The sequence below is a fragment of the Nomascus leucogenys genome, chromosome 20 (assembly GCF_006542625.1).
Source record: "Nomascus leucogenys isolate Asia chromosome 20, Asia_NLE_v1, whole genome shotgun sequence".
Classification (NCBI taxonomy): Eukaryota; Metazoa; Chordata; class Mammalia; order Primates; family Hylobatidae; genus Nomascus; species Nomascus leucogenys.
Window position 1 is genome coordinate 14,529,980 of NC_044400.1, and position 16,888 is coordinate 14,546,867.

Here is a 16,888-nt window from a genome sequence, read left to right on the forward strand (position 1 = left end):
CTAGAGTGCAGTGGCATGATCTTGGCTCACTGCAACCTCCGCCTACTGAGTTCAAGTGATTCTCCCACCTCAGCCTCCCAAGTAGCTGGGATTACAGGCGCCTGCCACCACACCTGGCTAATCTTTTTGTATTTTTAGTAGAGATGGGGTTTTGCCATGTTGGCCAGGCTGGGCTTGAACTCCTGGCCTCAAGTGATCCACCTGCATTGGCCTCCCAAAGTGCTAGGATTACAGACATGAGCCACTGCACCTAACCTATAATGTAATTCTTAATAGTGAGCTAATTCATATACATATATATGTATACTTAGAGGCAGGGTCGCATTCTTTCACACAGGCTGGAGTGCAGTGACACAATCATGGCTCACTGAAGCCTTGACCTCCCACAAACTCAAGTGATCCTGCCACCTCAGTCTCCCAAATAGTTGGGACCACAGATGCATGCTACCATGCCTGGCTAATTTTTTATTTTTTCTAGAGGCAAGGCCTCCCTATGTTGACGAGCCTTGTCTCAAACTCTTGGACTCAAGCAATCTTCCCGCCTATGCCTCCCAAAGGGCTGGGATTACAGGCATGAGTCACAGTGCCCTACCCCAATTCACAGATGGATATATATATATACACATACATACACACACTAAGTCTTTATTAGTAACCATTAAAAGATTTTTTTTCCTTTGATAGACAAGCATATGTCATATCCCTAGAGGTGACACAATAAGGTATTTTCACTTGCTATTTTTTTTAAAAAACCGTTTTTTGAAAATATATACTGTGAAAGTAGCTTAATACAAGTACCATAAAAGTGATGAGGCTACAGTAAATTTTGATTAAAGCACGATTTTCATTTGGTGAAAGTCTCTTAGATTCCCTAATAGCTTTTGCTATGACATTGCAAATTGGTTGAATTACAAATGTCTCCTCTTGTTTCAAGATGTTTTCATTTCTAACCTGAAATGATTCTTTTCTAAATTAAAAAACCCTCCACAAATTCATGCAAAATTAGGGATGAATGACAGATAACATATAGAAAAGACGACTTGCATTTGGAATAATCTTGTCAATTCTATCTCTAAATTACATCTTAAAATTACTCTGTATTTCTTTATTGCCACCACCCTAGTCTAACCTACCATCATGTCTTTCCTTGATTAATCAAGGAGTTTCCCAGCAGCTTCCTTCCCCCATTTAAGACAGTTTGTAGACAGTAGTCAAAAGTGATCTTTACAATCTCTAAATTGGCTAACATTACTCACCCCACTTCCAAGCTGATGACTGCAGTTAAATTATATCCATATTCCTTGGCTTGTCTCACAAGATTCCACATACTTCTTCAACTTCACCTCACACAGCTCTCTCCTCACTCTCTATGCTCAAACCACAGGGTTTTCTTTTCATCCAAAACATCTTTCCTAGCTTTTATCTTCTGGACACCCCACTAACTAAAACAACCTTGTTATGTGCTTTGTACATCTGCCTCCTTCTTACCCTTCACATCTTAGATTTATGTCATTTCAGTGAAGGCTTCCCTAAAGTCTATCAAAAAATTTTCTATTCAGCATCCTCAGAGCTAATCAAAACTTGAAATTCTTTTTATGTATTTGTTTTATTTCTATCCCCCACTGGACAGTAAACTCCACAAGTTTCTGACTTCCCCTTAACTGTACACTCAAGTTATAGATGTCCAGGTACATAGCAGATGGTCAATAAAAACGTTTTGTTCAAATGAATGAATAAACCAATGCACACATACAAGCTAAAAAACAAAGATTACAGCACCTTAAAATGGGTCCATTACTTTCTTGTGATGTATTTAATGTTTCTGAAAGTCAAATCACTTAAAAAATTAATGTAGACTAATCTAGGAAGCCTATATAAAGCAATGGGAGTATTAATTTAAAAGTCATTAAATCTCATTGTATAATGATATGGGTATATCTAAATAAAGATAGCTAGTACACTGGCAATAAAGAAGAACTATCATTTACTTAGCTTGTACATTATAATTGAATTTGATTTTCTGGTATTACTGAGAATGTTTATTAGTACACAAAACCTTGATGACTAAGACCAAAATCTACCCATTTGTTTCTAGACTTGTTCATTCTTTTTAAAAAACTAGTAAAAAAAAAAAAAAAAAAAAAAAGAAAGAAAAACAGAGCAGGAAATTCAGAGGCTCCATTGTAATGATCAGTTTCAGCCTGTTTCACCAACTTTCACCCCAGCTGTATTTAACCTCCATTTCTTTTTGCATACACCCAGATCTTTCAGATTCTCCCAATTAAGGTTCAAAAACAGTATTTTCCCAGATTAACATCTGACAAAACTCTCTGAGATTATCTCTTGTTTTTTTCCTACAGTTTTATTCTATTAACTTGGGTATACTTAAACTTTATATAGTAAAACTGTTTTTTTTTTTTTTTTTTTTTTTTTTGAGACAGAGTTTCGCTCTCGTTGCCCAGGAAAGAGTGTAATGGCACAATCTGGGCTCACTGCAACCTCTGCCTCCCAGGTTCAATCGATTCTCCTGCTGCAGCCTCCCGAGTAGCTGGGATTACAGGCATGCGCCACCACGCCCGGCTAATTTTGTATTTTTAGTAGAGACAGGGTTTCTCCATGTTGGTCAGGCTGGTCTTGAACTCCTGACCTCAGGTGATCTGCCTGCCATGGCCTCTCAAAGTGCTGGGATTATAGGCGTGAGCCACTGCGCCCAGCCTTTATATAGTAAAACTTTTAAAATCAATTTTTCATTGATTTTTTTTTCTCAACTATATCAGAAGACACTCAAGTTCTGATGCCTTCTATGTATATGGTCAGAGCACCAAAAAATAGCATGGAACATATTTGTTTGTACTTGGCTTTGGCTTTCTCAGCGAAGTGGAACAGCAGTGCTGACCACCAGTAAACAGGCGGCTAATAAACAAAGGTGAAGTAGAGAATGAAGTGAGTCAGGGATCCAACACCATCACATTCCAGATAATCACTGAGATACAGATATATGCATTTCATCTGTCCATATTTTATGAGAGACAATGGGTTATTGACAAAGGAGAACTGAAACAATTATTATAGAGCAGAGTATTAATTCTAGACCTGAGACAAACCTCCTGAGCTGTGTGTGAGTGTTCTCATCTGTTACTCTTATCCATCTCCTTACCAGAGCTGCTGCAGAAGGAGGGGTCAACAGGTCTTCCATTTTTATCAGAACAGGCTACTGCTCGAAAGCGCAGGCCTTCTCCACATTCTTTGGTGTCTCCTTGTACCCGCAGTCCTCGGTGAGGCTCCCTTCTGCCTTCTGGAAGAATGCAATCTGACCAGTTTCCATAAGGTTGGGATATAAATTCATCACAAGGACATAGTTCTGTCTCCACTAGAGGGTAAAGGTCAGCATCCTGGCATTTCTCCTTCTTTCTGCTTTTCCCTGTTCCAACAAGAGACATTGAGATATTAAATGCCTATCTGCTGTTTTACTAAAAGTCACTCACACTTTTGTATTTGTACACTTTTAGAATATTAAATAAAATAAAGCCTTTGTTTTCTTCACTCTTTGGCCATGAAAGTAAATCTTGAGACAATGGCAACAACTCAGAACAACTGTGAAATTCAAGTTAATTTGAAAAAAGTAGAAAATGGTTTAATGTTTGAGAGTGGCATAAAATATTTAGAAGATGTTTGCTATAGCTAGAGAATTCCAGTTAATTTATTTAAAATTATTTTCTCTATAGTTTGCTGGAAAAAAACATATTGATAACCCTGTCCCCATTCCCCTTGACTAATGATTGCCAGGGAACCAACGAAAGCATCTAAGTGGTTAACTCCCTCTCTTCTTAGTAGAGGTCTCTTGCAATGTGATGGACAAAGTTAAACTCATTTTGGTCTCTGCCATCAGGCAGGCAGCTCCCAAACATTTATAGAAACAATAAATTGAAATAAATGATCAAGTCATACTGGATAATTTAATCAGAGAAAAAGCTCTTTCATTTTGAGAGATTCTTCTAAATTAAGTATTCTGAAATATGACTTTATCTTACCAATTCACTTTGACGGACCTGTTAGTTGTGGTCCCAACTCTGAGTAAGACAATGAAGTGTCATTTTTCACAGCTGTAAACACTTGGTAATCATGTTTAGTGGATTCTGAATCAGGCTGTAACTTGATTCAACTTTGCTGTCAACACAATTCCTCTAGATTACTAAAAATTTTCCTAGATCTAATAATTTCACCTTTTGTTTTCTCATTAGTGAGTCATTAGCTAGAGTCATGGCTGGTTATAACATATATAGGCAGTTTTATTGGTCTATTTTCTGTGTTTATGGCTGTTCTGAAATGCCTGAAACAAGCTGATGCATGGGCTACTTTCTCATTGACACATGGTTTGCATTACATACAATTCTAGAGTTGCTGATGGGATGATTGGCTCTATGGTCTGCCATGATGCTTATGTTTGCAATAAATAAGAATTTCTAGGCTGGGCATTGGGGCTCACACCTGTAATCCCAGTACTTTGGGAGGCCATTGCAGGACGATTACTTGAGATCAGGAGTTCGAGACCAGCCTGACCAACATAGTGAAACCCCATCTCTACTAAAAATACAAAAATGAGGTGTGTTGGCAGGTGCCTGTAATCCCAGTTACTCAGGAGGCAGAGGTGGGAGAATCACGTGAACCAAGGAGGCAGAGGTTGCAGTGAGCTAAGATCGCATCACTGCACTCTAGCCTGGGCGACAGAGCAAGACGCTGTCTGAAAAAAGAAAAAAAAAAAAAAGAATTTCTGCAGGACCTGAAGTTGAGCTGGTAGTAGATTCAGCTATACTTCTGATAGAAGGTATTCACTTGCCTCTACCATTAGGACACTAGAATAAGTTTGAAAAGCACAGCCTCCAACACAGCCATGAAAATTTACTGGCTGAGAGATATATCAATAATTAGTGAGTGGCTCCTTCCTATTAGCATTTAGCAGGTTCAAGACCTCCCTTTTTTCAAACTTCCATAAAATATTGTTGAATCTCTCAGTCTTTATCTCTTTAGTTTCATTTCTCTTCTAAACCCACTTAACCCTGGATTCTGTCTACTTATTTCTGGAAACCACTGTTATCAAGCAACAAACAAACAACAACAAAAACAAGAAACAAAGCCAAAACCCTGGAATATCTTTTATTCCTTATCTTTCAGGTCTAATCACTCAATGATAGTTCAGACTATTGACTACACTTTCATTCTTGAAATATTCTTTCCAAGTTCCATCGTAACATATCTTTTTGTTCCTCGCCCTCACCCCATGCCCCCACCTCTCTCTTGCCATATATTATTTATTTTCACTTGGTGAACTATTTTTCTTCACTACCTCTCTTAAACTGATGGGGTTCTCCAAGGCACCATCTTAGGTTCATCTCTCATCTGATCCTACAACTTCACCCATTTGAAGAGTATAAATTATCATCCGTATTTCTTCAATTTTAAATGACTGTCTTCATCCAAGATTTCTTGCTCAAGTTTCTGATCCATAGACTGAAAAATCTACATCTAATGAACCAATCATACCCATTCTCTTTACATCACAATGTTTCTTTCTCCTGCATTCCTCAATTCTACCAATATCACCAAGTTAAAAGTTGGAATGCCCTGAATTATTCTGTTGAACCCCCTACATCTGATTAATGACAAAGGTATATCACTTCAAATGCATAAAGATTCATTGCATCAGTCCATTTGTTTCCATTCCAATGGGTGTCACCCATATTTCGCCCCACCTGCAAATCTCCAGCTGAAATTACAGCAGATTCCTCCAAGATCTTGTTGCCGTCATACCTCACTACATTCAATCTGTCCACCACATTGCAGTCAGAGCCAGCTTTCAAAGTACAAATCTGATCAAATCACTGGTCTACTGAAAACTCTGCAGTGGCTTACCATAGCACAGAATGAAATCCAGACTCCTCCCCTAGGGTCATCAAGGACCTATATGATTTGTACCCATTTGTATCTGCCTCTAGCCTACATTGTACCACTCTGCGTCTAGCATGTTACAATACAGTCATAGTAAGCCTCTTTCAGTTCCTAGAAATTACTCATTTTGCTTCTGGCCTTTGTATGTTTACTCCAGAAATTTCCACAATTTCTACCCTCCTTCCTTAGGCTAGCTAACGCCTACTTCTCCTTCAGATCAAAACTCATGGGTTACTCCCTCCAGAAAACCATCCTTGAACATGGAAGAATGGTTAGAGAAATGCAATGTTGCTGGCTTTGAAGATGGAGGGAGGGGAACATGAGCCAAGGACGTGCACAGCCTCTACAAGCTTGAAAATGAAAGGAAACAATTATCCCCTGAAGCCTCCAGAAAGAAATGCAGCCTTACCAACATCTCATCTTTATTTAGATCTGTGAAACACTACAGATCTGTAAAATAATAAATCTGTGCTGCTTTAAGCCAGCAATGTTGTGGTAATTTGTTACAACAATAGGATTTGTTGGAGTACTGCTCCCAATACAACAGCTATAGCAGAAGCTATACTGTAATTATCTCCAGTAAAAATCTCACCATATCTCCAATTAGATTGCAAGCTCTGTTAATTTAGGATCACGTCTACTGATTCCCTTGTGGTATTACCAAGGACTAGCACACATAAGTGGTAAACAAAAAAATATTCATTAAATAATTGAGAAAAGGAAGTTGTGAAAAAAAAAAAAAGATAAAGGAGAAGGAAGAAGGAGAAAAAAAGTGAAAGAGAGGGAGGAGGAGAAAAAAGAAAAATAATGTTCATCTACAAGGTGACCAGAAGTTACTAGCAGAACAAATATTCTATACAAATATATGCTGCCTCTATGTTTATGATATCCTTCTTAATTACATAGCATCACTGTTTGATGAAGGATTTAAGCAAGTTAATGCAGCAATGGTTGTCACAATAAGAAACAAATTATCAGTGATCCTTTACTTTGATTATATACTAATCAAAATCAGCATTAACCTTTGGATTCAGAACAAGTTAATATTAAAAATCAATCCCTAGTACAATTCTAAAGACTTTTTCTTCCTTAAGTCAGAATATGTACTACTTATCTAGTTATTATAAATAAATATTTATATATTATATCTCATATAATATATATATATATAACCCGGACAGGTTTTCTATCTAATAAATGGAATATTTTCAGCATTCTATAAACAATTGCTTTACATACTATTGAGTCTAAAACCTGTGATGATATAGTTTGGGTACAACATACAGAACGCTCAGTGAATTAAAGCCTCTTGTTACCAATGGACAAAAGAAAGTTAAATATCCTGTATGACCCCATATTCAATGAAGCGGCTTGTATTTATGTTTTTATGTTTCAGTGTGTGTGTTTGCGTTAAAGAGAGAAAGAATCGCATGGCTTTGGAGTTTGAGTCCAAGGCTTTCAGCAGCATTCATGTTAGAGACTGTTTATTGCATTTACTACCAAATTACTTAGGGATAACAAAATATAAGCATTAGTTTCATGACAATAAAAATAAGTCTCGAAAAGTGAAAATATTTCAATTCATCACTGGGATTTTTTTCCAACAGTGATATTAAATGATTCATTTTACTGTTTTTTTTTTAAAAAACTCATGTATTTCATGAAATTGCTAACTTGTTTTGGTGCCACATAGACATAAAGATACACAAAGGTCAATTAGCCACCTGAAAGTACAGCAGTTAATAATTTAGAAAAGAAATTTCAAACAGTCTTTTAGTATGAGTAATTTTTAGAGTTTGCAGAAAAAATATACAGCTATTCTTCAATATTTATATAAAAAGAACATTTTAAATAAAATTCAAATTCATTAGAGTTTTAACAATTAATAACATAAATGGTGCTGATTGTAAAATGAATAAATATCCTAGGATTTTCAATATTTTCCATGTTCGTTATGTAGGTGCAAACTATCACGAATAAACTTTCAGGAAAAAACAAAAACACTGGCCACTAATTAAAAACTTCCTTTCCCTCTACAGGAAATTCTCTCTCATCTCAAGTATATAAGGAGTTGCCACAGTAATGGCTTCTGATGCATTATGTTTGTACAGGCAAACAAAGTTTCATTCATTGGCCCCTGAACTTCAAATATTCCTGTCACATACATTCTATCTCACTGTGTTGTGTTTCTATGAGAAATTTGTTGTATCTTAGCAACAAGCAATGTTGCATCAAATTATGTGGCACAAATTTTTGTGGAAGATAGGGCAGGAAGTACAGCATTTCTTGTTTGGTGTTTCTGTTTATAGTTATGCATTTCACCCACACTTACAAATGGACTTCCAGTTTGTTTGCAGAAACCCTGTTAAAGGCTCTAGCAGATTACTTAAATCCACAATGGTGATTTAAATTCAAAATGTAATCAGGTAAGCAATGCATTCAGACAAAAGGGTCTTGAAACCAACAGAATTAGCCCTTCAACTGCTCATGAGAACAAATGGTCATCTGTGCTTAATTCTTCAATGTCAACACCAATTTCATTATCTCAGTGATTATTCTGGCATTTTCCTTTGGTTCTTCATTTTCTGCTTATACAAACACATAAGAAGTGAAGAGAGGTTGTGGCATATTTATCTAGGCACGTAGTAAAATATACTATTGCATCAATTATTTGCATACTGCAGGCAAAAATTGCCCCAGGAATTCAATTAAACAATTAGTTGCTTTAATTCCCATTAAATTTTTGCAGCTGAAAACAGAACTCATAATGAATAATATACCACAAAAGCAGAATCAGTATATGTAATTTGATTTTTGCCTTACACTAGTAAAATTTTAAAACGTCAAATTGCTTATAAGATAATGGCAAAAGACAATGATGTCAGTTAGATCTTTTTTGATAATCTTTCCAAATCAGTGATTGCCTTCAAGCTCACTGAGATCCTGGCATGATAGCACATGACAAACTTTGCCATTACCTATTCAAAAGAAGTTGGTGAATAAAATGCCTTTTATGACTACAAAGATTATAAAATTATATAGAGAGGAACTTGATAGCTATAAAATAGTTCACATCTTTCATTCATTTTGCAAACATTAATTGAGTACATGTTACGTACCAGGCATGGTTCTGAGTTTGAGGATATGCACTGAGGAATGGAGAGAGAGGAAGAGACCTGATGCAAATTCCTGTCCTTTGGACCTCATATTCTACACAAAAGATCCAGAGATGTTCAGCTTGCCTGATGCTAAAGAGTAAAATGCACACTATACCTGTGAGCTGTCGCCGTCTACTTTTTGTGGCTTCACAGTTCGTGGAGCAGGGCGTAAACCTGGACCAAGCAGTGAAGGTGCAGTCTTCTCGACATGGGACCGTGCATTCTTGCACAAGGGGAGGCATGCCATTTGTCTGCTTGAGGCATTCCATCATTTCTGCTGACTGGTTGTCATCAGAGATGCATGAGAGAGCTGAAAAAAAGCATGAATTCTTTGTTATTATTTTGATTAAATCAGTCAGCTGCTGGTTCTTTGACAAGACAGCAGAATCCCCCAATGTTTAAAAACTTGGGTTTCACAAATGGTGCAAATGGTGTTCAACATAGCTAACCTTATTTCTCCCTAGAAATTAAATTTTTATTGTTGCCATTGGAGGTATTTGAGGATTTAATTGGTTTCATTATTAATCCAAACCCTGCATTGACAGCAACCAAAATAACTTCCAGTAATTTATTGTACTTCCTGCTCCTCAGCATCTAATCTCTAGAGATGATATAAAACTAAGAAAGGGAAACTATAAGTAAGATGAGAACACGAAAAGGACGAAACCACTTTTAAAAAATCACCGACTCCTCCTAGATGTCATTTTTTGTTTTTTGCTTGTTTAGATGGCACTTACAGAAGTAGACCTACACAGTCAGTATTTTTAAAGGTATTTCTGCTGTCTGTAAATAAAATTTTTCTCCTTATTAATTTTTAGGGACCAGTTAAAATTTTTATTTTTTTTCAAGCACAAGCATAATCTATTCAGATCATTTCCATTGCAAATATATTTTATTTTTTAAATTTTATTTTTCCATAAGTTATTGGGGTACAGGTGGTATTTGGTTACATAAATTCTTTAGTGGAGATGTGTGAGAACCTGGTACACCCATCACCTGAGCAGTATACACTGCACCATATTTGTTGTCTTTTATCCCTCACCCCCCTCCCACTGTTCCCACCAAGTCCCCAAAGTCATTGTATCATTCTTATGCCTTTGCATCCTCACAGCTTAGCTCCCACATATCAGTGAGAGCATACGATGTTTGGTTTTCATTCCTGTTACTTCACTCAGAATAATGGCCTCTAATCTCATCCAGGTCACTGCAAATGCTGTTAATTCATTCCTTTTTATGGCTGAGTAATATTCCATCATATATATATAATATATATATACTATATATGATCATATATATAATCATATATATATAGTGTGTGTGTATATATAGTATGTGTGTATATATATAGTATGTGTGTATATATATATATAGTATATGTGTGTATATATATGTGTGTATATATATATATATTTACCTCAGTTTCTTTATCCACTCATTGATTGATGGGCATTTGGGTGGGTTCCACGATTTTCCTATTGTGACTTGTGCTGCTATAAACATGCATGTGCAAGTATCTTTTCTGAATAATGACTTCTTTTCCTCTGGGTAGATACTGAGTAGTGGGATTGATGGATCAAATGGTAATTCTACTTTTAGTTCTTTATAGCTTTTTAGTTCTTTATAGCTTTTCAAAGTTTCTGTCACACACTTTTTCAACTAGGAACTCTCTAGTCATTCCTTAAAATAATAATCGTGAGGTAACACATTTCTAAAATTTTGCTTAAATTTTTACTGAATTCTTTAGACTAATGCCATTTATTTTATTTTATTTATGAATGAATGCACAATATTTTGGTTCATCTTTTTCACTCTGGTTAAATAATATACATTTATACTCTCTAGATCAACATTTCTCAACCTTGGCACGATTGAAAATTTAGATTGGACAGTTTTATTTGTGGGTGTGTAAATGGGTGTTGTGCGTGGTGAGATATGTAGCAGCATCTCTGGCCTCTACCCATTAGATGCCAGTAACATCCACCCCTCTTAAGTGGTGACAATCAAAACTCTCTCCAGGCATTGCCAAATGTTCCATTGGGGGCAAAATTGCCCCAGTTGAAAACACCTTTTCTAATTCCTAACCATGGATGTATATGAGAATACACAGATTCCTTGGTACCACTTCAGATCTGCCATATCAGCATCTCTGGGTGAGAAACCAGGAATATCTTTGTGTTTAAATGGCCCACGTAATTCTGGTCCACCCTGTCTACCAACTACCCATATTTGGCATGATGCCTTAGACATGCTTTGTGTTAATGGATATTTGCTGAATTCATCATTCTAAAGAAATCATAGTTTAAGATCACTTTTTTTACAGTTCTTTAAAATCTGCTATGTGAAAGGAACAAAAAGACCACAGCTTAGGATTATGTTGTTAAAAACTTTTTATATAAACTTCTCTTATGCAGCGTAAGTGTATATAGGGGCTCCTTTCAGATGCCCATTCTTCTTATATTCTGAATTTAGTTCTTTATTCTGAGCACATCAGATAATAGGTCTGTCTGAACACCATAAACCTATCTTTTTTTTTTTTTTTTTTTTTTTTAGAACTGGTGAAAGCCAAACCCATCTCATGCTTTAGAACCAAGGAATTAGCTAAGATGACAATGGATGCACGCACAATACTTTCCAGTTTGTACATCTGCTCTGTGGCAGGTGGAGCTATTCATTCATTCCGAATATTTTTTGTTTTTGTTTTTATCCACGTCGCAGGAACAAAATCCATCACACATCAAGCCAACATCACCTGCATTTTCTTTGTTGGGAATATTGCAGCCATTAATGATGAATACAGCAAGACATTTTATCTCAAGTAGGGTACAAGCAAATGTTCTTTGAATTGCTTGTTTAGATAACCAATTTAGAGTTAATTTAGAGAACTTTTATCTTGCCAAGTTAATTTTTTTTCCAAAATGACAATGCACTGAATAACATGAAGACACATTTTAAATACTTTCAAAAGCATTGCTATGTGAAATTTAAACCTTTTTTTTTTTTTTTTTTTTTTTTTTTGAGATGCAGTTTCGCTTCATTGCATCGGCTAGAGTGCAGTGATGCGATCTCAGCTCACTGCAACCTCTGCCTGCTGGGTTCACACAATTCTCATGCCTCAGCCTCCAGAGTAGCTGATTACAACTGTCCACCATGCCCGGCTAATTTTTTGGTATTTTTAGTAGACATGGGGTTTCATCATGTTAGCCAGGCTGGTCTCAAACTCTTGACCTCAAGTGATCTGCCCACCTTGACCTCCCAACGTGCTGGGATTACAGGTGTGAGCCACCGTGTGCTTGACATATATAAAAAATATTTTTTTCAATTATAATAAATTATTTTAGAATATTTTATTCACATAATTTCTTTTGAATATGTTTATAATTTAAAAGCTACGATAAACCAAATTGAATGATGTTTTCAAGTTCTAGAAACTATCTAAATCAGAATACACTGCATTTACAGAGATCTATATCGAACTTTTCAAATTAATAAAGGAAAGCATAAGAAATTAAGAAAGAATAGCTATAGAGTAGGGTGGAATTCACACATATTGCAGTCAAATGGCAATAATTGAAAATTTCAAGTCTACACAAGGAGCTATGTGAACTAAGATAAGTTATTTAATTCTTCATGCCCTAGTATTTTCATCTTTAAAATGAGTATCATAACAGTATCTATAACAAAGACTAGTGAGAATTCTTAAAACAATGTCTCACACTAAGGAGCTTGATAAATGCTATTAATTATTACTATCCTTTATATTTGCTTTTAAATAAAGCAGGGCTGATCATTCTCCAAGCAAGTATATGTACACACGTTCTCCTCACCATGCCTCATTTGTTTCTTGGTCATCCTTAATGTGTGAAGAATAAAGGTAAGGAGAAAATATTTTTGCATCTTCGCCGGATTTGGTGCTAGATTTGTAAGCATCAGTAATGAACCAAGAGCTCAGATATGGTGAAGACACATTCACTGAATTAACAGGGCTGTGTAGAGCAAATCAGTTTGTTTTTCTTTATAAATTGGTATTGTAAAGTAGTTTAATGGAGGCATTTGGGTTTTCTAAATGCCACCAAATGCATGCAAAGTTAGGACATAATGTTTGACAGCACCCACATTAGCCTGAAGACCACAGATCTCTTAATGGTAACCCAAGGATGAAGGCCATTGAAAAACTGCAGAGTTGAAGAAAAAAAAAAAAGAAAGAAAAAACTCAACAGCTACAGATCATGCAATCATCAGTTCAGACCAAAAGTTAGTTTCCAGGTGTCTTCTAGTTCAGAATTCTAATTTATTTTCAAGTGTGAAAAGATCACTGGAAATTAAAACACTAAAAAGTTAAATGAAACATTTCCTTGTTGGGAATGTTCTAGTATAAAAGTAATCATTTTATTCATAAACATTAATTGAATTACTGTGTATTGAATTATACTAGAGGGTATGAAAATACTAAAGAAATTTGCAAGTAGGAAGGCTGCAGGACTGGAAAATCAGCAAAGCACACAAAACAAACACACAAAGGAAATTAGAAAAGAAGACATTTAGCATAAATGGGGATAATAAGTAACCACAGGTACAACCAATTCAGAGGCCCCTTCCATTGCACAACTCCTGGGGAAAGAAATTTTAAAAACATATTAATTATACATTACCTACAATATAATTCTGGTGCCAATATTAAAGATATATAGTGTCTTAAATCAGAGAACATTTCTGAGGATTAAATCAGAAGTAGAAATCTATGGATAAAACTATAGGCTTTAAGATCCCACTCCTGCTTGCCAAGGCTGAAGCACTGGGACTACTTCTACCTCACTGTGCTAACTCTTTGGCATGACAGTGGTTGTGCCTAAGCCATTCAACCGGGGGCCTGAGGACTTCCCCACCACTTCAATCAGGGCTGGCAAATGCACCTGCCACTAGTGGGCCTGAGTACAGGCTTGCACTATCTAGCTCCACCTACCTTCTTCCCCTGCACCAGGACACAGCACAGGATCCAGGCCCCTGGGGTTCCACGGCCCAATCTGCCATGTGAGACATCTGAGCACTTCTCCCAGGAAAGAGAGGTTGGGCATAAATCCTACCACTATCACTGCAGCTGGCTGTAACCTGCAAAAGCCACCCGCTGGTCTGGAGGCCAGCCCACACAGCCCATTACAACAGTTTCTAACACAAAAATCACAGTGATAAGGAAGAAGAAAAGCTTCTCATGACCACTGCCATCCCTCATTGCATATGCCACCCCAGCTGCCCAAGAGGTCATGAGCCTGCTCATCCACCCAGCGTACCACTACTACAACTGCATTCAAGGAGGCTACCACACTAAAGCTATTTATAGCCGGGGAAATCATAGACTCTTTGCCACTACATGTCCCCAGAAGCAAAGCTAAATGACCCTACCCAACCATCATAGCCATATCTTCAAGAAAAAAGTGCTTCTCCCAATAAAAGTAAATTCAAAAATAAGAAGCTACTGGTGCTGTAGATGCGCAGAAATCAATGCAAACATACAAAAAGCATAGAAAAAAAACAACAAGGTATTACGACACCCTCAAAGAAACATAGTAATCCTCCACCAGCAATAGATGCTGGCTAAAAAAAAAATTCTCAAAATGCCAGATAAAGAATTAAAAGTGCATGTTTTAGAGAAGCCCAATGCAAGAGATGCAAAAGAAATCAGAAAACCAATTTAAGATATGAATGACAAAAACCAAGACAAAAAAATTAGAAAATCAATTTAGGATATGAATGAAAAAATTACCAAGGTGATAGACATATTTATTTAAAACAACCAGAAATAATAGATCTTAAAAGTTCATTGAAGAAATTTCAAAATACATTAAAAATGTTAATAGTAGATTAGACCCAGTAAAAGATCTCAGGACCTGAAGACACATCATTTGAAATAATCTAGTCAGACAAAAATAAAGAGAAAAGAATATAAATAATGAACAAAACATTTAAGACGTTTGGAACTGTGTAAACTGAATGAACTTAAGAATTATCAGTATTTCTGAGGGAGAAGAAAAATAAAGAAGTTTAGAAACCTTATTTAAGGAAATAATTGATGAAAACATCCTTATTCTAGCTAGTGATTTAGATATTCAGATACAGAAGGCCCAGTAATCCTCAAATACACTGCAAAAAAAAAAAAAATAACCCTGATAATATCATCATCAGACTGTCTAAAGTCAAAAAGAAGAAAAGAATTTTTAAAGCAGCAAGATAAAAGTGCCTAGTCATCTTTAAAGGAAACTCCATCAGACTAACAGCAGATTTCTCAGCAAAATACTCACAGGCCAGAAGAGAATGGGAAGGTGTTTAAAAACTGCTGAAAGAGGCTGAGTGTCATGCCTTATGCCTGTTATCCCAGCACTTTCGGAGGCCAAGGCTGGGAGATCATTTAAGGCCAGGAGTTTGAGACCAGCTTGGCCAACATGGTGAAACCCCATCTCTACTAAAAATACGAAAATTAGCCAGGCATGGTGGTGCGTACCTGTAATCCCAGCTATTCAGGGGGCTGAGGTGGCAAAATCACCTGAACCCAGGAGGCAGATGCTGCAGTGAGCCAAAGTCGCACCACTGCACTCCAACCTGGGCAACAGAGCAAGACTTTGTGTTAAAAAAAAACAAAAACAGCTGAAAGAAAAAACCTGCAGCCAAGAATTTTATACCTAGTAAGATCAAGCTTCATAAATAGAGAAAAATAAAGTCTTTCCCAAATAAGCAAATATTGAGGAAACTCGTTCCTGTCAGACTGGTCCTACAAAAAATCTTTAGGAGTCCTAAACATGGAAATGAAAGGTTGATATTTACCACCATAAAAACATAAAAAGTATAAAACTCACAGGTCTTATAAAATAATCATGCAAAGAAGGCAGAGAAAGGAATCTAATGGCAACACAATAGAATTTCACCTAAAGACAATTTCACCTAAAGACAAATACGACAGGAGCAAAACCTCACATGTAAATATTAACTTGAATGTAAATAGATTAAATTTACATTCCTTTTAAAACACATAGATGGATTAAGTTTATGCTCCTCCTAAAATATATAGATAAGCAGAATGAGAAAAAGAAAAGATGATCCAACCACATATTGCTTATAAAAAACTAACTTTCTCTCTAAAGACACATATGGACAGAAAGAAAAGAGGGGGAAAAAGATATTCCATGCAAACAGAAACCAAAAGGGAGCACAGTAGCTATATCAGATAAAATAGACTTGAAATAAAAAACAGTTTATGAAAAGACAAAAATGATCACTATACAATGATAAAAGGATCAGTTCAGTTAGAGGATATAACAATTCTAAATATATATGTACCCAACCCTGGAACACCCAGATTCATAAAATAAATATTACTAGAACTCCAGAAAGAGATAGCAATACAATAATAGTAGGGGATTTAAACATCCTACTCACAGCATTAGACAGATCATTAAGACAGAAAAGCAACAAAAAACAATGGATGTGGATTGGACTTTAGACTAAATGAACCTAGCAGAAATTTGCAGAACATTCTACCTAAATGCACCAAATGCAGAATACGCATTCTTACCAGCACATGGAACATTCTCTAGGACAGACCACATTGTAGGCTGAAAACAAGCCTCCACAAATTTTTAGAAATCGAAATCATATCAAATATCTTCTCAAGCCATAGCAGAATAAAACTAGGAATTGGTAACAAGAGGAACTTTGGAAACTATACACACACGTGGCAATCAAACAACATATTCCTAAATGATCACTGGGTCGAGGAAGAAATTAAGATAGAAATT

At 36.2% G+C, this 16,888-nt stretch overlaps 1 protein-coding gene across 1 annotated transcript in view; it reads right to left on the reverse strand.

Moving 5' to 3' along the window:
* Positions 1 to 16,888, reverse strand: part of THSD7B (thrombospondin type 1 domain containing 7B) — a 904,397-nt gene that overhangs the window by 267,469 nt on the left and 620,040 nt on the right. Inside the window, exons 13-14 of the mRNA XM_030801337.1 lie at positions 9,220 to 9,414; positions 3,158 to 3,421 (exon numbers count right to left, since the gene is read on the reverse strand). Of these exons, the coding sequence (XP_030657197.1) occupies positions 3,158 to 3,421; positions 9,220 to 9,414 (459 nt within the window). The remainder of the gene's footprint in view (positions 1 to 3,157; positions 3,422 to 9,219; positions 9,415 to 16,888) is intronic.